The 20,932-nt window shown below is 48.3% G+C and overlaps 1 protein-coding gene across 2 annotated transcripts in view; it reads right to left on the reverse strand.

Moving 5' to 3' along the window:
- Positions 1 to 20,932, reverse strand: part of Lrig1 (leucine rich repeats and immunoglobulin like domains 1) — a 127,532-nt gene that overhangs the window by 63,576 nt on the left and 43,024 nt on the right. For both annotated transcript variants that reach the window (XM_078038633.1, XM_005335321.5), the window contains exons 2-3: positions 18,443 to 18,514; positions 10,209 to 10,283 (exon numbers count right to left, since the gene is read on the reverse strand). In XM_078038633.1, coding sequence (XP_077894759.1) covers positions 10,209 to 10,283; positions 18,443 to 18,514 — 147 coding nt within the window. The remainder of the gene's footprint in view (positions 1 to 10,208; positions 10,284 to 18,442; positions 18,515 to 20,932) is intronic.

The following is a 20,932-nucleotide window of genomic DNA, read 5'->3' on the forward strand; positions in this document are numbered from 1 at the left end:
GTCACCCTGCAGGTCAAAATCGAGCCAGCCCATTTTCGGATTAGGTGCCTATGCACAGGAGGCTTCCCCCGTGGTAACTGGATTACAGAAGCCACCTGCAGGAAGTGAGGAGGGGGGGAGGGGAGGGGGAGGAGGAGGAGGAAATGGTCCCAGTTGGAATGAGGCTGTTGATATGGGCAGGAGCCAGCCGGCTCGCTCACTCGCTCACTCACTGGCTTGCTCACAGGGGGAGATTGTGCAACCCGGGGCAGCTCCGTTTCCGGCTCCATTTCACGGAGCCCTGGAGGGTTTTCAAGCACCCAGCCAGCGCTGCCAGGATCTCCTCCAAGGAGGTCCATGGGCAACCCTATTCCCACTGGGTCTTGCACTATATTTAAAGCATGTAAGCACGGTCACCAGGTAACGAGAGAGAGAGAGAGAGAGAGAGAGAGAGAGAGAGAGAGAGAGAGAGAGAGAGAGAGACAGAGAGACAGAGAGACAGAGAGAGACAGAGACAGCCTGACTCTCAACAACAGAACCCAAGCTACTGAGTTCCCAAAAGAGGCGGTGACCTCCATGAGCAGGCTCTCTCCCCTCCTCGTCTCCCCCAGCCCTGCAGCTGGTGCGGGCCCTGGATCGCTCAGCAAACAACTTGCAGATGGACCTCTCATCTGGCGGGCTCACCACCCCCACTCTCAAAGAAGGAGGGAAAGAGAGGAGGAAGAAAATGACAAGTCATAACTGTGTAATTTGGCAGGCTCTCGAGGAGGCCCGAGCCGCTCCTCTCCCAGGGAAGGGATCACTTTGACTGGGGGGGGGGGGGGGTGCAAAAGGACGTCTGCTCTACAGAATCCCTGGGACATTTCCGGAACAGAAAGCTGCTTTCTTTGTAAATTGGGTGTTTAATTTTCTATTTTGGGGCTGGCTGGTGGCATCCAGCATCGGATGAGGCTGTGGATCTAAGAACCACCGGTCCCACAGTGCCTTCCGACAGAAGCTTGCTGGCTTTAGAAAGGGGCGTGGGGGAGGGCAAACTGGCCCCCAAAAAAGGAACCTGCCGTGTCCTTTTGGCCCCGAATCCTGCCAAGTTCTCAACGTGCTGGCTGAACATTTAGGGTGCTCCACCTAATGCCTGTAAATCACACCCACTTGTCCAGGGAGAGAAAGGAAGTCAGGAGGAGGAGGAGTCTCAGCTAAAAGGTCACTTTATCTGGGATCCTTCTGGGTCACGCAGCCCCCTAGGCCACAAGGAGTGAGGGGCTCCTTCGTGCTCAGCCGCTGTATGACAACTGTCTGCTCAGCTCCCTGCTGCAGGTGGAGAGTCCCCCAGGCAGGGCCTCTCTGGGCTTCCTGTGGAACCCAACTGGGAACCTCACAGCAAGTACCCTGCAGAGAACCCAGGTGCCTTCACCACAAACCAGCCTGGGCCTCCTCCACGGTCCTTCCATCTCTTTGGTCCACTGATGACCTCCCAATGGCAAGGCAGAGTGGCCCTGCTCACCCATGCTCTTTTGAACTTCCACCTGGATCAAAGAGGTGCCATTTAAGACTTAGGTGGGGACAAAGTACTGCCACAGATATCTGGGAACTGAAAATTGGCAGAAAGGAAGGTTCTGTTAGAGCTACCTCTGGACCTGGGGCGCAGCCTGTGAATGGAGACACCTGTGCCCACAGTGAAGCTAACAGCAAGCCTCCTGCCCACGGGAGCTGCTCGGGGAGTAACTGGGGAAGGTCTGCAGAGAAGCCCTGAGTGGTCACCAGTAAACAGCAAACTCAGCAGAAACAAACTTGTGACAGCCCCGGGTCTCCAGCCCTGAGCCTGCGGCCAGGTCTGTTCTGCCCATGGTACCTAGATGATGGGCACCACCCCAGCCCAGAACTCTCCTCAGAAGTGTCTGCTTTAGTGGTGGAGCACCTAGTACATGTGAGGTACTAGGTTTGATCCTTAGCACTGCATAAAAATAAATAAATAATCAGAGATATGATAAATTATGGTATAAGGGTGTATTAAGAATTGTAATACAAAAATAAATAAATAGATAGATAAATAAATAAGTTGGGTGCGGTGACACATGCCTGTAATCCCAGTCACTTGGGAGGCTGAGGCAGGAGGATCGTGAGTTCAAAGCCAGCCTCGGCAAAAGTGAGGCCCTCAGCAACTCAGGGAGACCCTGTCTCTAAATACAATAATAAAATAGGGCTGGGGATGGGGCTCAGTGGCCGAGTGCCCCCGAGTTCAATCCCCAGCACCCAATCCATCAATCAATTAAATAAAGGTATGATGTCCATCTACGACTAAAACTATTTCGGGGCGGGGGGGGGGGGACTAGAAGTGACTGCTTTACCAAGGCTTCAGAGCCCCACTGTTCTGAACAGATGCCTGACACCACCTAGTGAACTGTCCAAATAATTTACTGTCTCCCAATGCCCAAGCAGCCTGGGAAGGACAAGAGAGCCTTGGGGCTCTGACCCCCTGCCCCAGGCAGCAGCCCCCAGACCAGGAGCAGATGCATCATCTGGGAACATGTGGGCAAAGCAAATCCTCTCCTACCACCACCTCCACCACCTCCACCCCAGCTGAGCCTGGAGCAGGGCTGGGCCAGCAGTCTCAGCAAGCTCTCCAGGTGTTTCTGAAGGAAACTCCAGTCGGAGAACCACCTGGCTACTGGGGAGGGGAAGCCCCTGATCTCTAGAGGGAGCACGAATGGGGTTTCTCCAGAGCAATGAGACCAACAAAATCTGGGCAAAAGCAAGCACATCTTCAAAGATGCAGAGAGGAAGTGCAGTCTCCATTTAAGAAGTTTGTTTTTGTTTTTCGTACTGTTTAAGAAAACACACACACACACGCACACATACACTATGGCCATATCTTCCCTCTGGTGTGTGAGGACCTAAAGGACTTGGGGCTGCTCAAAGAACAAGAGCCCTGCCTAAGCTGGGACTGGGCCTCAAACACAGCCTTGCCCACAGTTTCTCCCTGAAGTGGCCGGAGTCACTATGAACTCCACATTTTGATGAGGTGGGTTTCACTGCCGGAGCCATCACACTGAAATGGCCCAGGTAGGGTGGACTTTTACCCTGACACACAAATGGACTGGCCTTCCGTTAGCAGGAGGGCCGAATGGGGTAGCCTTGCAGAGGAGGCCTGTTCAGAAGGGCGTGAGGGAGGATCTGTTTCCACAGTTTTCTTATTTTTCCTTTGCAGTACTGAGGATTGAGACCAGGGGTACCATGCCACTGAGCTACATCCTCAGCCTTTTTTTGGGGGGGAGGGGGATACCAGAGATTAAACCCAAGGGCGCTTAACCACGGAGCCTCATCCCCAGCCCTTTTTTATATTTTATTTAGAAACAGGGTCTCATTGAGTTACTCAGTGCCTCACTAGACTGCTGAAGCTGGCTTTGAGCTTGCAATCCTCCTGCCTCAGCCTCCCAAGCCGCTGGCATGACAGGCGTGCGCCACCGCCCTTGGTGCCTTTCTTATTTTTTGAGACAGGGTTTCACTGAGTTGCTGAGGCTAGCCTCAAACTTGTGATCCTGGGCTGGGGATATGGCTCAGAGCTTGCCTGGCATGCACAAGCCCTAGGTTCAATCCCCAGCACCACACACACACACACACACACACACACACACACACACACACACACACACACACACGTGATCCTTCTGCCTCAGCCTTCCAAGAGGCTGGGGGAGGGGGTTTGGAGTTATAGGTGTGCTCCACCCCCACCTGGCTCATTTCCATATTTCCTAACACACTTGGTTATTGATTAGTCTTCTCTCAATCTGATTGGCGGATGGTCCAGCAGGCAATCCCTCCACCAGAAGGAGAGTGTGGTTCTTTATCATGGGGAAAAAAAACATGCCCACCTCAACTGTGGCCACAGGATCTACACTGAATACATTCACAGAGCTCCACCATCTGAGAGCACCACTCCATTTTTGAAAACAACTATTATTTCACACTTCCAGGGATAAACAGCAGGCTCAAGAGGTGATTTTTCACATGAATCTTCATGATGTCTGCAAAGGCTGACCTTCTGGGGAATGCTATATATAAGGAAGTTTTAACCGCAAGGGAGTAAAGAGAAAGGGAAAAGGCCTCATTCATTCTCACTCCGTAGGCAAGAATCAATGCTCCAGCCCCCACGCAGGCAGGCACACTTGTGCACAAGTGTTGTCAGTTTGAGGAATGCTAGCAACTATTTATTACTCAGTATGACTTCACCTGTGCCTCAAGACTAATTACCGACAGTCCCAGCTCGGGTCCCGAGGCCAAGACTAATTTTCCAAAATTAAAGTCTAGGTCTCTTTCCCCCCTTGCTTGCAGGCTGAGCCCTTGGGGGGACTTTAATTATTCACCCAGCCCTGGGGGGTAGAGGCTCCTGTGGCTGCCTCCCCTCCAAGACCTGCTCTTTAATTACACTTTAATGTGAATTGATCTCTGCACTAAGGAGACTGTAAAGAAGATTGATCTCATCTCTCTCTCTCTCTTTTTTTTTTTTTTCTAGAGGGTTTGCTAGAGAGTTAGGTATTCCCACTGATTATACGTCACTAGCAGATCCAGCCAGGAAGAGGGCTCAGGCTGCTGCTGCCAGTGATCTCTCCAGCTCCACATTTCCCTAGCGATGAGAGAGGTCACCCACAGGACACCAGGTTGCTTTCCTCCCAGGCTGTCTTCTCTGGGACTTACAATTTACTAGGATGTTAAGTATCCCATCCCTTTTATTTAATCCGTTTTTCTTTGGCTAAGAGGTCACAGCGAAATAGAAGACCTAGAACCATCTCAGGTATTTTTATTTAAATTATTCATACTCTAAGTCTTCCAGGTACATTTGTTAACAGGAGAGAAGAATTTTCCTCAAAAGCAAATGACAGCCACATACAGTGGCCCATGCGTGTGATTGCAGCGGCTGGGGAGGCTGAGGCAGGAGGATGGCAAGTTCAAAGACAGCCTCAGCAATTTAGTGAGACCCCAACAACTCAGCAAGAAATATTTAGAAATAAAATATTTTTTTATAAAAAAGGGCTGGGGATGTGGCTCAGTCATTAAATACACCTGGGTTCAATCCCTGGTACAAAAAAAAAAAAAAAAGCAAATGACATTTTCAGATATGTGGACACCAGAGACTGAAAGGAAGGGGATACAGGAAGTGAATGCTGACGGGTGGGGGGTGGGCAAGGGGGTCTCTTTTTGGGGTGGTAAAAATGTTATAGCATTAGATACTGGTTATGGTTGGACCCCATTGACAAGATACTAAAAGCTCAACTGTATACCTCAAAAATAGTTAAAATGTTGAGTTCATTAATTTTATCTCAATCAAAAAAAATCCAAAGAGCCCAAGTGCAGTGGTGCACACGCCCGTCACCCCAGCGGCTCGGAAGGCTGAGGCAGAAGGATCGCGAGTTCAAAGCCAGCCTCAGCAACTTAAGTGAGACCCTTGTCTCTAAATAAAATACAAAAAAAAAAAAAGTGGGGGGGATGTGGCTCAGTGGTTAAGGGCCCCTGGGTTCAATCCGCAGTAACCGCCCGCCCCCACCAAAATCTTTTTTCAAGATTAGAAATATTTAAACACACACACACACACACACACACACACACACACACACACACACCACTAAGGAATTTTGACAGCAATTTCACAAAGTCACAAGTAACTGTGTCAACCTGGTTTTTGTTTTTATCTCCCACCTGGTGGACACAGGTGGGGGAGAGCAAAGGAGGTGGCGGGGTGAAGAGGCAAGTTCTGACAAGTACCACCACCTGGAGAGGAAGCCGGGCAGACACAGCCTGCTTTCCTCCCAGGACTGAAAACCAATCAGTCCTCCACCGGGCAACCAACCTCCTCCACGGCGCAAGTGCAGAATTGCCGCAGGAAAAGCAGAAATGTTCCTGTAGGAGAAATGTCGCGCTTGCCTCAGACAAAATTACTGTTGCCGTGGGAATCGTAACTTGAGTTTCCTGGACTTCGAATTAAAAAAAAAAAAAAAAAAAAAAAAAAACTCAAATGTGAAATTCGACTGGCAGACTCTGCTCCCATTTAACAAAAGGCTGTTTCTTCTTCTGAGAACTATTTTTATGAAATTAGCGCCCTCGCTCCAACCCAATCCTATTAAAAGCTTTCCTGGAGTTTTATGCTTTCTGTTATTAAGGACAAATGGCTCTGGTATTATCCTCAGGACAAGATGCAAATAAATCTGCTCTCTGACAAATACTTTAATTGAGTTAGATCCCTTTAATCAGAAAGTATTAACCAGTTGAGATTGTGCTGTAGGACCCCAGTTCCCAAAACTCTAGAACTCTCTCTCTCTCTCAAAGCCCTGATATTAAAGCCAGGCACCAAACTAAACCTCTTCCCAGGAGACACCCAGCAAAGCCTGTGTGACCGAGATGAAGAGCTCAGCTCCAGAGGCCAAGTCTAGGATGACAGGTGTCTGAGCTGAAAACCACAAATCTGCTATTTCTGCTAAAAGACACCAAGTACCAAGAGCAGCTACTGGACAGAGGGACCAACCATGTCTTCAGTGACATCGCCCCTGCCCTCGATTTCTGGGTCACCCAAGAAATCGATGCCCGATTCAACAAAAAAGAAAAAAGGAACTTGTCTCGGGTCACACCTGCATCGGAGGCAGAGAAGGAGACACACCAGGTCTCCACCTTTCCTTTCTGCATTAGCCTATAAACCTGTTGCAATAAAGTTGTCTTCTCAAACTCACATGGCCTCACAGTAATCACATCCTGATTACTTTTCTGATTCTCCACCTGCTCAAAAAAGGGAAATAAACCACTGGACAGGGTGGCACATGTCTATAATCCCAGCAGCTCAGGAGGCTGAGGCAGGAGGATCGTGAGTTCAAAGCCAGCCTCGGCAACTTAGCAAGGCTCTAAACAACTCAGTGAGACCTTGTCTCTAAATAAAACACAAAATAGGGCTGGGGATGGGGCTCAGTGGTTAAATGTTCCTGGGTTCCATCCCTGGTACCAAAAGTGGGGGGGGGGATAAAATACTGAGGGACTAAGGACTCGTAGATGTCAGGGTACAGCTCAGTGGTAGAGCACTTGCCTAATATGTGAGAGGCCCTGCGTTCCATCCTCACTGCCACAAGCAAGCAAAAACGAAGTTTGTAACTATTAGCACATTTTCAGACAATGTGTCAGTGCTCCCACGTCACCTTGGGACAGCCTCCGGGACACAACTTCATGGGGCACAGGAGACACCTAATAAATATTCACAGAACACAGGACACATTTTAATTCTAAATTTCTGCAAGGCAACAGTACCTATCAGGAACACCTGCTCTTCTAAGCTGATCAATGGGCACAGCTTCGTGGATGGAGATGCTAAAAGCCTTGTTGGGTCAGAACGGGAAAGATGTCCTCTGGCTACAAAGTGACCCTCATCCCCTCTCTGCTCATCCTCTGTTGTTCTCTCCTCCATCCTTCACGTAGACCACAAGGGAAACCCAGAAATGCATGCAGGGTGACCGCAAAATCATCTAGACTCCTGCTCCCCAGAGGTCACCCTGCTAACCTAACCATCTGCAGACACTGGGTCCAGGCGTCCAGTCTGAGAACCTCCGAGAAAATGAAAATAAAGACCCTTCCGTTTCTGTTGTCTCAGAGAAATCACCGCCCGAGTCAGAGGGAGACTGACTTCAGGCCAGAGAGGTTGCCAAAGCTAACCTGCATTTTCCAAAACTGAGTCGGAGTGAGAAGGGAGTCTCTCTCTCTCTCTGCCCCTCTCTCTCTCTTTGCTGTACATATTTCAACGCTGTCTAATGGAATAGCAGGAACAAGGCCAGACAGCCCCACTGCTACTGGCACTGGGGCCAGGGAACAGAAATGTATTTTTAGTCAGCAGACCAAGGCGTGATTCAAGTGCCACAGGCCCCGGGGACAAGCTGGGGGCCTTCCTGCCTCTGGCATGGGGTAGCTCACAGTCACCTGCCATGTTCCTTGCACCAAGGGCAGGGGGGCGGACAAAGAAGCCTTGGAAGGACACACAGGTCCCATCTCAGTTCCATCTCTCCATATTTTGCAACCTAGAAGACCTTCGGGGAGCCGCACCTTCTTCTCTGGCAACTCCAAGATACGCTCTGCAGGGCTGGCTCCCTCACCAAGTGAGAAAAGGGGGAATGAGTGGGCGAATGGCCTGGGAGCTTGTTAAATGTGGTTCTGGGGGGGTGTGGCCCTGCATTTCTTTGTTTTGGGTGGTGGTGGTGGGTGGGTACCAGGGATGGAACCCAGGGACACTCGACCACTGAGCCCCATCCCCAGCCCTATTTGGTGTTTTATTTAGAAACAGGGTCTCACTGAGTTGCTTAGCACCTCGAGTTTGCTGAGGCTGGCTTTGAACTCACCATCCTCCTGTTGCAGCCTCCCAAGCCGCTGGGATGACAGGCAGGCGACACTGCGCCCAGCTGTGACCCAGCATTTCTAATGGGCCTGGTATGATACTGCTGGTGCACAACCTGGGCTCTCAGGATTCACGGGCATCTCCGTGCACTGGGCTGGAGGAACACTCTGGGGGTTTCCACACCCCCAGCTCTCGCCTCACCAAAGGCTGACTCATTTAATTTAGCCCACGATTAGGTACCTTGCGGGTGCTGCGCACTGAACAAGTGGGCACAGAAAGAAAGTGAACCCTCTACTCGTACTTCAAGGGCCACGGTTTTCCTGCTTTCAGCTTTCATTCCCTCACAGGGAACAAAGACGGTCCCACAACGCCTGTGGCCCTGCAGTGAGCTCTCACCAAGACCCAAGGAATTATGTGAGAACCAGCCACCATTAAGAGCCACCAAGAATCACATACTTGCTAGGTGACCCGCATGAGAGCAAGTGCTTCATGTATGTTCTGCTCCCCTCTAGGCCTGGCCCTGTTCCCTGTAATCCCAGTAACTCGGGAGGCCGAGAGAGGATAGCAAGTTTGAGGCCAGCTTGGGCAAGTTGGTGAGGCCCTAAGCAACTTAGCTAGGCCATGTCTCAAAATATAAGAGTTTGGGGATGTGGCTCAGTGGTAGAGTGCCCTGGTTCAATCCTCAGTACCAAAAAAAAAAAAAAAAAAAAAAAAGTCAGGATCACATTTTTTTTCTTTTTTTAAAAGATTCAGAGATGACATCAACTGTCCAGGATAGGGTGAGCCACCATCCAGCCCCTCCCCAGGCTTTCCTGAAGAACCCTCAGCAGCCTCAAAAAGGGTTAAGCTCCAGAGCGTGTTTCACAAGGACCCGGCGCTCCCTGAACACAGAGCCCGAAGCCAGCCAAAATCCAGCATCGACACGCTAACCCGAGATCTTATTAATAGTGCCTTCCTGCCGAATCCCCCTGCTCAGCCAGCTGAGTTCCAGGGTTCCAGAGAAAAGGACGCACGCAGGTGAGCAAATGAGTTGTAAAACCAGCAAAATCAAGATAAAATAAAGTTTCTGCAGGGTGGACAGGAAATTCAGTAGGAAGGGGGGTGCTCTGCTCCGGAGCTGCCCAAAAAATCTGGTGGAGCGCACGGCTGGACTCAGGCTGGCTGGCATATCTGGGAAGACCTGTCAGGGTGCAGGAGCAGGGCCAGGCCAGGTGCCCTGTCCCCAGCAAAGGCAAACAGCTCAAATGATCGCACCCCAGGGCTTCCTCGCTGCGTTTTTGGTTAAAACCCTGTATGTCCTTTTTGGTTTCCTCTGTAAGAACACACAGATTTCACTTCAGTCTATCATTGACCATGACAATGAATTCCTCTTTTTTCTGCTGATTTCTGAGGCCAGGGGGCACTTCATTATTATATATATATATATATTTTTTTTTTTTAGAGCCCTAAAAGTAAACTGAGTCTCAGTCCCAAATTCACTGGCACAGGGCTGAGCCTGCTGTCTTATAATTCACACAGCTTCCTTTAATTCCAGTTTATTCACCTGAGCTGCAACTTCATGGGTCAGAGAGCAATAGAAAAGTCCTAGGGTCTCCCAAACGGGAGACAAGTCAAGGGCTGCAGATGCGGCTCCATGATAGGGCACGTGCCTAGCTAGCAGGTGTGAAGCCCGAGGTTCCATCCCCAGCCCTGCCGGGGGGCAAAACTTCCAGCTTTTGATTCTGCAAAACCCCACAACAGCAAACGAGGCATTTTCCGTGAAGAAGGTCATTCACCAGTGAGCAAGCACACCACAAGTTCTCCTGCCACCAGTGTCAGCAAGCCAACACCACGGCCCCACCACAGCCCAGAGCCCCCAGATGGCACTACTCACAGAAAGAGAGACACCACGTGTGGAGAGGCAGCACCCAGGGACGGTATGGCTGTCAGCTCATTGTTATGGAGGTACCTGTAACAAAAGCGAGAGGGAATGGATCACATAGAGCACTTAAGTTAGGTGTCTGGAAACACAAACATACAAGGCCAATCAAAACCACCGTGAGCCAGGCGCCGTGGCGCAGACCTGTCATCCCAACAGCTTGGGAGGCTGAGGCAGGAGGATCGTGAGTTCAAAGCCAGCCTCAGCAACTTAGTGAGGTCCTAAGCAACTCAGTGAGACCCTGTCTCTACATAAAATATAAAATAGGGCTGGGGATGGGGCTCAGTGGTTAAGCACCCTGGGTTCAATCCAGCTACCAAAAAATAGATAGATAGATAAATAGATAGATAGATGATAGATAGATAAATAGATAGAAACCCACTGCTGCATTCACCACAGGAGGTGTGAAATAAAAGAATCCACAAGTGAGTTTTAAAAGAGAAAGAAGTCCTAAGAAGTCACAAAGCCTAACTATTCCTCACACCCCTGGTAAGAAATTAATACTAACATCAAGCTCAGAAAAGAAAATCAATATTAATAGACATTGAGTAGCGAGATTAGGCCCAGACACAGGTTTGGGTCAAGTGTGGCCCCAAGTCCATCCTGGTTGGCTTAGTCAGTCAGGAAGGGATCTGGGGAGGAAGGACTGTCCCCTCCTGGTTGCTCAGTGCTCTGCCTGAACCACAGGGCAACATGCAGGAACAGAAAGCTGGAGCCCACTGGCTCACTCCTGTGGGGTTCTGAGGTGCTGGTGACATATGGGACCGATTATTTCGACACCTTCACTATGAAATAACCAAGGAGCTGGACTCAGAGACGCTCATCCATTTGAGGTTCCAGCTTCTCTGGACTCTGATGGAGTCTCTGGATGGTCTTCCAGGAAAACAAACATACACACACGCTTTCTGCACACAGGCACTGTGAAAACCCGCTGCAGACAGGATGTGCTCTCCAAGTTCCCTTCCTGCTGGAAGGTTCTGAATCTCTCTTTACACCGTTGATCTCTCTTAATGGAAGGGAAAGCCCGCGGACACAGCTTGCCTGGTCTGCCCCCAGAGGGCTCTACAATCTGGCCTCCTTACATGGACATGTATTTCCAAATCTGGGAAGAGAATCCAAAAGTCAGACTTGCAACGTGAGCCCAAGAAACCTCAGGAAAGCCAAAGCAGCGTCCAGGCATCCTGCCGGGTGACGGGCTGGAAAGAAATTGTACTTGAGATGCAAAGTCGAGGGAATAAAACTGGATCATCTTGCTCTCCATTTTTTAAGGGAGGTGCATCTTACACACAGGGCACTCTCTGAAGACAGGCCACTGGCATGACAGCTGTATTCATACAAGTAGAGAACCCGCCTCTGCCTGAACAGAATCATCTGGTTGTCTGCCATCTTTTACAGAAATGAAAAGGAGAAGGGGGGGGGGGGAAAGAAAGAAAGAAAGAAAGAAAGGAAGGCCTTGAATTATCCCATTTGCTTTCTTCGGTGCCAAAGCCGGTTAGGGATGAGGCTTGGCAATTACTGGGCCGTAGGACACAGAATGCCTGTTTCAATAGCTTCATGACTGAAGCATCTGGCAGAGAGAAAGCAGATCCGTATCATGTGGCAAATCCTCTCTCCACTTAAAGAGCCCTTGTTTGTGTGTTGAAATAGGCAATTAATTACTTTAACAGTCTGTTATCTGACGGTCCCCTGAATCAGATGGTTTCTGCTTCTACCTTTTATCTCTCCCAGCCCTTGCTGCGAGATCCATTTCCCATCGCGGTACTGAAAACTCTCCATCAGTCCTAATCGTGACCAGGAAGATTTCACAGTACCTAGGAGCACACTTATCACAAGAGGACACCCTCTGGTTTCACCAGAGTTAAGAAAAGCTCAGCTCAGGCGCCTACTACCACCAAGGTCTCTCCTAGAGATCGACTCTAATACAGAAGAGGAGGTAATAAGAAGAGTAGCAGATAACTTAACCAAAGGCTCACTATCTGCCAGATGAAGCTCTAAGAGGATTTCAGCCTACGGACTCATCTTTTGGACCCTAGAAGTGGGTCCCAGGAACGTTTCCATTGAAATAAGAGGTGTTAAATAATTGGACCAACATCACTAGCAGGAAATAGCAGTGGCCCAGGAAATCTGGGCCCAAAGTCTGGGTTCTTAACTACTATCCTCTGTTTTTTTTGTTTTTTTTTTTTTAATTATCATTATTCCCTCCCCCCCGCAGGGGTACTCGACCACTGAGCCCCATCCTCAGCCCTATTTTGTATTTTATTTAGAGACAGGGTCTCACTGAGTTGCTTAGGGCCTGGCTAAGTTGCTGGGGCTGGCTTTGAACTTGCGATCCTCCTGCCTCAGCCTCCTGAGCTGCTGGGATGACAGGCATGCACCACCACGCCCCCCCTTGTTTCTTGATGATCGTAGTGAAACCCCTGTATGTATTATGTAAAGTGATCACCACAACAACTTTGAGTTAGGTTCCGGGTACTACTGCTGTTTCCTATATGACACTCATTTCCCAAGTTAGTTTAAGTAACCGGCCAGGGGGACATGGCCAAGAGATGAAGAGTGACCTCAAATCAGAGAAGAGAGCAGCGAGCAAACAAGCCAAGAAGCATGGGGCTGGCCAGAAAGCTCCTAATCCCTTAGGTAACATTGCAGTTGTTTTCCTGCCTTGAATTTGAATTTGAACCTAAAAGTGAGTATGTAAAAACTCTGGCTAATGAGCCTGGTCTCAGGCCACCTACTGTACATATGACAAATCGCTCCACCCAATTTCACAGAAATAAAGGAACATGGAGAAAAAGGGCATGATGACATTTCCCATCTTGCCACTACGGCTGTACGTAGAGTACGCAGGGACAGTGGGGCAGGGCTTCTGATTAATGGGGCATCCATCTGGACGAGGATCCCCAAGTCCACAGGCTGGGTCAGAAATAGCAGGTTCTAATCTCAAAAGGGCTGCCCAATGTAGGAACAGGACAGTTGGAGCTCAGGAGAGGAACTGCACGGATTGCTTATTTGGGGATCGTTTCTACTTTAAAAAAAAAACAAACTGCTGGTGCAATGGATGTCTACTTGCTCCACCGAGCACTGGCTCCCTCCCCGATCGTTCTGTCCATCCCCTGTTGAAAGGAGAATGAGATCCTCGGGAGGCCACAGAGGCCAAACTCGGCTTTGAGACTCTGAGAGCTTCTAGCCAGACTGAAATAGAGACTGGTCAAAAATAGCACACAGCCGGAGCTTTGAGGGAAAAGGCAACTCGGGATGTTTAGCCGTCTCCACGAAGTTAGAAACTTTCGGGATTAAGGAGGGTGTCTGATGGAATCTTTTTACTATCTAGGGCGATGCAGTCTCGCACCCCGTCCCCCAACCTTAACTTCTCCCCTCCAGCCCCCAAACGAAGCTGATTTCCATCAAAGGCCCTAAAACTCTGGCTGAGATATCTGGCTTCTATAAAACTTTTCCTGATGATTCAGGACTAAGAAGTGCCTCAAATGTATCAGACAATGAATCACGGCCCAACCCAGGAGCTGCAAGGAGGTGTAAGTTAGGTCAGTGGGGGCTGTCCCCAGAGCAGAACCCGGACAAGACCTGACCCACTCGACCCTTAAGGTCAGCGGGGACTTGTGGGTCCCTGAGTTTTCTCCCCAAACTTACACTTCCTTCGCTCAGTTCAAGGAAAAAGTTACATTTAAATGTTCAAAAGGACATTTCAAGTACATCATCATCGTTTACTATCTTAATGAAGTTTGGCTTTGAACCAACAATATAAAACCCACCCAAGGAGTATTATGGGGTTATAGCCTTCTTTTTTTTTTTCCTTACCAGACTTATTGATTGAATAGCAGATAGAGGCACACAGTAAAGATTTCAAACCATTTCAAAAAAGAATACAGGGAGTATACAGTGAAAAATAAAGTTCCCGTATCCTTCAGTCTCTTGGCCTGCCTCCAAGGGGAACCTCCCGCTGCAGGCTATGAGAGATGTGCATGTGTTTTTATTTTACACAAACGCCTGTGTCTTGTGGGCTATTCTGTACTGCTCTTTTCCCCTCAGTAATATATCTTGAGGAGGTCTTCACAAGTCTTTCAGCCAGCTGCAGAGTAGTCCTCTGCTGGTATGAGTGTTTTGTTTTTTAAAAGGACCCTTTTCTTCACTGATTTATTTCGCCAATTTGTTCTTGGTAGGCAGAATGTTTGTTTCAATTGCTTCCAACTAGAGACACAGATCCAACTACTAACAATCGAGTCAGGAGGTGGGCTGGAACTATGATTTCCCTTCTTTTTTTTTTTTCTCCTTACTTATTAACCAATTTATTTATTTATGGTACTAGGGGTTGAACCCCGGGCCTCATGCATGCTAGGCAAGTGCTCTACCACTGAGCCACAGCCCCTATTTTGAGACAGGGTCTTCCTAAATTGCCTAGGATGGCCTTGAAATTGCCATCCCCCTGCCTGAGCCTCTGGGGCAGCTGGGATGACACGTATGTACCACCGCATCAGCTTGGTTTTGTTTCTTAAGAGGGAGAAAGCCATCAGGAACACACAGGAACATGATTTCAAGAGAATAACTGAGGTTATGCTTTAGCTATTGGAGAATAATACATACTAAAAAATTGCTTTAGCAAGACTTCATGATACATAATTTATAAAATTATTTTTTTGTATAGTGACAAAGAATATACAGCTCTCCCTTGGTATCTGTGGGGTTAACTGTAGGAAACACCCCCCCCCCTTTTCACCAAATTATGCCCAAGACCTTTACAGAAAACTGTAGCAGTATTTGTACAAATCCTATGCACATCCTCATATACACTTTAGATCACTTCTAGGTTACTCTGAATGTTATCTAACATTGCATAAAGGCTATGGAAATAGTTGTTACATGGAATTTTTAGGGAATGACCACAGGGGGGAAAAAAGTTTGTATATGTAATCTTTTCCCCAATATTTTCAATCACAGGTTGGTTGAATCCATGGCCACTAAACCCTTGGACATGGGGAGGACTGGCTGTGGTCACTTTAACAAGTGCATACAATAATCAGGGTGAACGCAGACCCAGTGCCAGGGTCTGTTGCAAATCTGAATGGCAAGCCAACCCTTTCAGGAAAATAGGAATGATCATCCCACCCCAAAAGAAGGAATTGAGACAAAGTGGCAGAAAAGGGATTTTTTTCAAAGAGATTACACAGCTTGCTTTTTTTTTTTTTTTTTTTGGGTTGTTTTAGTTTGGTTTGGGGATTTTCTTTTTCTTTTCTTTCTTTCTTTCTTTCTTTTTTTTTCTTTTTAGTATTAGGGATTGAACCTAAGGGCACTGAACCACTGAGTCATATCCCCAACCCTTTTTATATTTTATTTAGAGACAGGGTCTCACTGAGTTGCTTAGGGGCTTGCTAAGTTGCTGAGGCTGGCTTTGAACTCGCGATCCTCCTGCCTCCGCCTCCGGAGCTGCTGGGATGACGGGCGTGGGCTACTGAGCCCAGCCAGCTTGTGTTTTAAAGTCAGACCTCCTCGTTCTCAAAACTTGCAGTACCTTTGTTTCCCTTTTCAACCAATGAAAATAATACAAGTGCCAGCCTTACAGGGTCTGGGCAGGTTATAGCTGAAATAATGAAACATAAAGGTTGAGGATACAGATACGTGGGAAATGCCTAGCAGGCACTAGTGATTCACAGCCAAAAATAGTGCCTCAGAGTAACCCCTTCCCCACCTGCGCCCAACATACAACCATCTCACGTCTGTGCATGCAGCCTTAGACGCTCACAGCACAGCGAACCATAAATACCCCATAGCAGACACAGGCTAGGCTTCCTCGCCCTCAGAACATTTTAGGTCCGTGGCCCTGGCGAGTACATAGGGGTATCCACAGCAAACAGTCTCAGCCAGGCAGCGGTAACGTGAGCTGAGCGCCATTTTCACCGAGGACTGTATAAATAGCCTTCCTATTATAGAAGAGCCTCGGCGTCCAGCACCCTGGGTGGAGGCCCTCCCTGGTGGGCCCTCAGGGCTGTGGGCAGTGCAGACCGTGTGGCTTGGAAGCAGCTGTCTAAATGCCCCCATGTCCTCCAAGAGCCTCCACATGGCTGGCTTTCTCCCTCTAACCAGCCCACAGTGTTATGTGGTCGGAGGGGCCTCCAAAATTAAACCACTGCTAAGCCACCCCCGCTCCTTTGCCAGCCCTGGCTCTGACACTCCGCAGGGTTTGGGAGAACTGGCTGCCCCCTGGGAAACACTCAGGCCCAGCTAATTCTGATGCAATGGGGTATCAACTGCGATTCTTGAGGGTTTTTTTTGGCTTATTTTGCCTTTTCTTCCACATCCTTTCCCATCTCCCCACCGCTCGCCCCTGACACCTCCTTCAATCTCCAGGAGAATCAGAATTCCTGCAGGAAAATCCCCACAGGCTTTCAGTGAGGAGTTCTGCTGCCCCGGGCACCATCTCCCCAGAGTCCAGGGAGTGGCACCAGGGAGAGAAGGCAGTCACGGTAGGTAAGAGGTTCAACCTGTCAGTCTCCAAAAATGTGTTTCTAAACGAGCACTCCGCCAGGGCTGCCCAGTTCCAAAAGTAGCCTTAGAGAAATGGCACCCAGTGAGCCTTTGCCATAGCCAGGGCCACGCATCGTCTTCAGCGAATGACTACAACGATACTGATGGCGTGTCACTGTGTGGATGGCACCGAGGAGGCAAAGGGAACACCAGGAGCTGTCACTTGTCCAGGAACGCAGACTCACAACGAGAACCCCAAGGGACAGAACCAGAACTCAAATGTCAAAATCTAGTTCTGCTTGCCACTAAAACGAGGGTTCCCCCCGACACACAACGCCCCTACTGTGTCTGTAATAGATGACCTCGGCTTTCCAAGGCCCACTCAGGGAGGCAGTGCTGGGGGTAAGGGGATTCCACTCTTCAATTCTTGAAGCAAGGAAACTAGAGGCTGGTGGTCGAGAGAGCAAAACCCCATGGAAGGAAGTCAAAGCCTGTGTGAGCAAGGAACAAGAACGAGGGAGCTAGCAAGACCCACGCTGAGAGCACCCTCTGAAGCCTCCACAAAGAATGTGTTAAAATAATGTTTCTTTTTTTTAAAATGTCAAAATGGTGGTGGGTTGGGAGGCTGAGGCAGGAGGATCACGAGTTTAAAGCCAGCCTCAACAACTTAACGGAGGCCCTAAGCAACTCAGTGAGACCCTGTCTCTAAATAAAATATAAAAGAGGGCTGGGGATATGGCTCAGGGGTTAAGCACCCCAGGGTTCATTCCTAGTAAGGGGCGGGGCAGGGGGCAGGGAATGCAAAGCAAAATCCATGATAAACAAAATATCAAAAAAGTTTAAATCCAGACAGGGTCAGCCACCGTGCTATGTCAAGCCATGCTGGAGTTTGGGGCAACAGGAAAATGATCAGTAGTACTGATTCTGACTCAGTTCAAAGTTTTTATATTTTGCTCCTCGTAGATATTTGAGGGAGGGGGATACATTTTGATTTTTTTTAAAGCATTGCATCTAAATAGCCATTACCTTGATTGCTGAGATTGGGGTGCCCTCAAAATTTCTATGCCAGAGTCAAGTGCCCCACCTTCCTCTCCTGAGCCCCTTCCCCATTTGCATGTCTTATTCAACCCTGTACTTCCAGCACCCAGGACAGTGGCTGGCACAGAAAAGGCACTCAAAGAAGTGTTAAGTGAAAGCCCGGATGATGTCAGAGGAAATGCCCCAATTTTAATTTTTGTTCAACTCTAAAAAAGAAACCACAGCCAGGTTTGGGGGGGCATTATTAGGTTTATAAGAGTTACTTGAACTCAAGCACTTGCAGTACCATGACAGTTAACCTGAAAAGTGAGATGACTACCGAGTGACAAATAGGAAGGTAGGATATACAGCATGGATACAATGGGAAAAGGGGCAAATCATGAACCATGCAGAGGAGCACAGGATTTCATCACACTATTCATAATAATTCATGTCAATTTAGAACTTATGTTTTTTTGTTTATTTCTGAAATTTTCCATTTGATATTTTCAGACTGTGGTGGACCACAGACAACTGTACTGTCATTTGTCAGTAAAGTCAAAATGATGCAAATACCCCTTCGCACGGGCTTACACTGCCCATCTCGGAGAGTAAGGAATGCTGCAAAATGAAAGGATTTTCTCCAAGATCTCTCCACCCCTCTACCAACCAGACAGAGGTTTAGGGAAAGCACTCACACTTCCTGTAGATTTGGCAAGTCTTCAAAGCCAGCAGGGTCAATCTCAGAGAGTTTGTTGTAACTCAGGTTTCTGGTAAAGGAAAGGAAAAAAAAAATAATCAATATTTGGCATTGTGCCCCGAATTGACAAATTTTATCCTTCCCCACTTAACCCCTCCCCCCCAAAATCCAAGCCCTCTCTCCCTCATAATTCCCATTGTCTCATGCATTATTTTAAGTAACATTATTACTACTGAAATTTACAAATATACCTTTCCTGCCCACTTGCATCCATGAACAAGGCACTGAAAGCCAGGAATGGACATGCTAACCACCTGAGGCAATGGATTCAAGCAATGGATTCAAGCAATACCATTTTATCACCTAACAACCTGTAAAGAAATCCTAAAGTGAGCCAGACCCCTACCCACATTAAGGTGTCCTGGTCCAAATACTCTGCACCAAATACTTTGAAAAGTCCAGGGCTATTCTTTTACACATATATGGAGTAGAACTTCCCATTCTCGTGGTTGGACATGATGTGGAGTTTCCCTGGTCGTGTGTTCTTATATGAACACGGGAAAGTTCTGTCCCATTCACTCCACTGTCTTTCCTATTCCCATGCCCCTCCCTTCCCTTCATTCCCCTTTGTCTCATCCAATGAACTTCTGTTCTCCCTCCACCCCTTATTATGAGTCAGCATCTACATATCAGAGAGAACATTTGGACTTTGGATTTGGGGGATTTGCTTATTTCACTTAGCATGGTAGTCTCCAGCTCCAACCATTTACCGGCATATCAAGGCTATTCTTAATGACATTTTATTTTATTAATGTTTGACTAATGCATTAACATCAAACAGCAGTCAAGAAATAAAGAAAAGGTGGTTCAAGCCCTTTATTGTCTAAGCCAGTGGTTCTCAATCAGGGATGATTTTTACCCCCATCCCCACCACGTGCCCCGCCCCCCTCCCCCCACCATGGGGAGACAACTGGCAATGTCTACAGACATTTTTGTCATAAAGACAGAGGCGAACGGGTGGTTCTGAGGTCTGGTGGGTAAAGGGCCAAGGCTGCTATTCAATATCCTACTGTGCACAGGGGCTGGAAATATCCAGTCCTAGTGTCAATAGTATCTCCTGAGACTGAGAAACCCTGGTCTAAACAAGAATTCAGGACTCAAAATTGCTCAAACGCAAAGCTGAAGTTGGAAAGGTTGTTTACAAAAAGAACACTACAAGATTCGGAATCATAAGGCTCTTTATGAGCCCAGTATCCCCATGTGCGATCGTCACACAGGAGAAGGGAACCAGGTGTGAAGGCATTCACACTGGTGTGAACCCTAGGCGGGGAAAGCCTGCGGAGCAGCCCTCTCGGGTGATACCACCTGGCTCACTAGCTCAGAATCACATCGTTCTTCCCATTCGTCCCCAGCTGTACCTTCCAAGACCAAAAAGGGGTTTGGGCAATGCTCAGCTGAGCTTCTCTGATCACAGCCTCGACCCGGACCCCAGACCAGCTTCACCTTTTGGGGACAGAAACCACGAGATGTGATCTCCAAATCAGCCCCAGCTTCTCACTCCGTACTCCTGCTGCCAAAGTTAAGTGCACCCAGCTCGAGCACGCCAAAAGAGGTTCACGATTCTCATCTCAGCTATTCATTCCCCTGACATTCCTGCCAATGAGCAGCCCCAGTAATCAGGAGTTTAAAGTCTGCCTCTGAACAACTTCACCAAAGTGGCAGCTATCTTTTAAGGTGACTCCAGAGACATTTCAATCAATACTAACCTAGAACTGAGAGCCATTTCCCTGTGACACGGAAGACATTCATCTAAATAAAAGTCAAGCTGCGCTGGAAACTAATGGCACCTCTGTGTTTGTGGCACAGCCTGAATTAAAGGCCATTTGTCCAGAAATTAAGAGGCCGTAAAGACTGAAGGTGGTAACTTTTAAAAAATATCTTTAGTTGTAGATAGACATAAAAATAAATAATAGATAAATGCGTTATGTGGTGCTGAGGACGGAACGCTGAGCCTCACACTTGTTAGGCAAGTGCTCTGCTGTTGTGCTACAGCCCCAGCCCAGGTGACAACTCTTAAAGCCAGATACTGAAGTCAAGTGCGAGCTTGCTGGTACTCGGGGGGTATTTATCAATGGGTACATAGAAACCAACAGGCTAGACCTGAGAAAGAAAACCCACAAAGGGAGAATTCCTCACGTCAAGAAAAGGACTGAGATTTTCTTCTACTCTTGAGAGGATTATCATGGTGGGTCCAGGGGGGATGGTGGCTACCATTTCCACAGGTAAAGACACTGCAAGCCTCAGGCTATAATTCATGTCATCACAGGTTAATGTGAGAGATGTCCTGGAGGAGACATGAGAGAAGAGCTCTCAGAAACCATGGAAGCAAGAGATGCAAAGAGTGGGTGCTTCGTGCAGCTGGCAGAATGACCAGGACACCAGCACACCTAACGGGACATTCGCTCTCCGTTTCAGAAATAAGAACAAG

The sequence above is a fragment of the Ictidomys tridecemlineatus genome, chromosome 2 (genome assembly GCF_052094955.1).
Source record: "Ictidomys tridecemlineatus isolate mIctTri1 chromosome 2, mIctTri1.hap1, whole genome shotgun sequence".
NCBI classification, from domain to species: Eukaryota; Metazoa; Chordata; class Mammalia; order Rodentia; family Sciuridae; genus Ictidomys; species Ictidomys tridecemlineatus.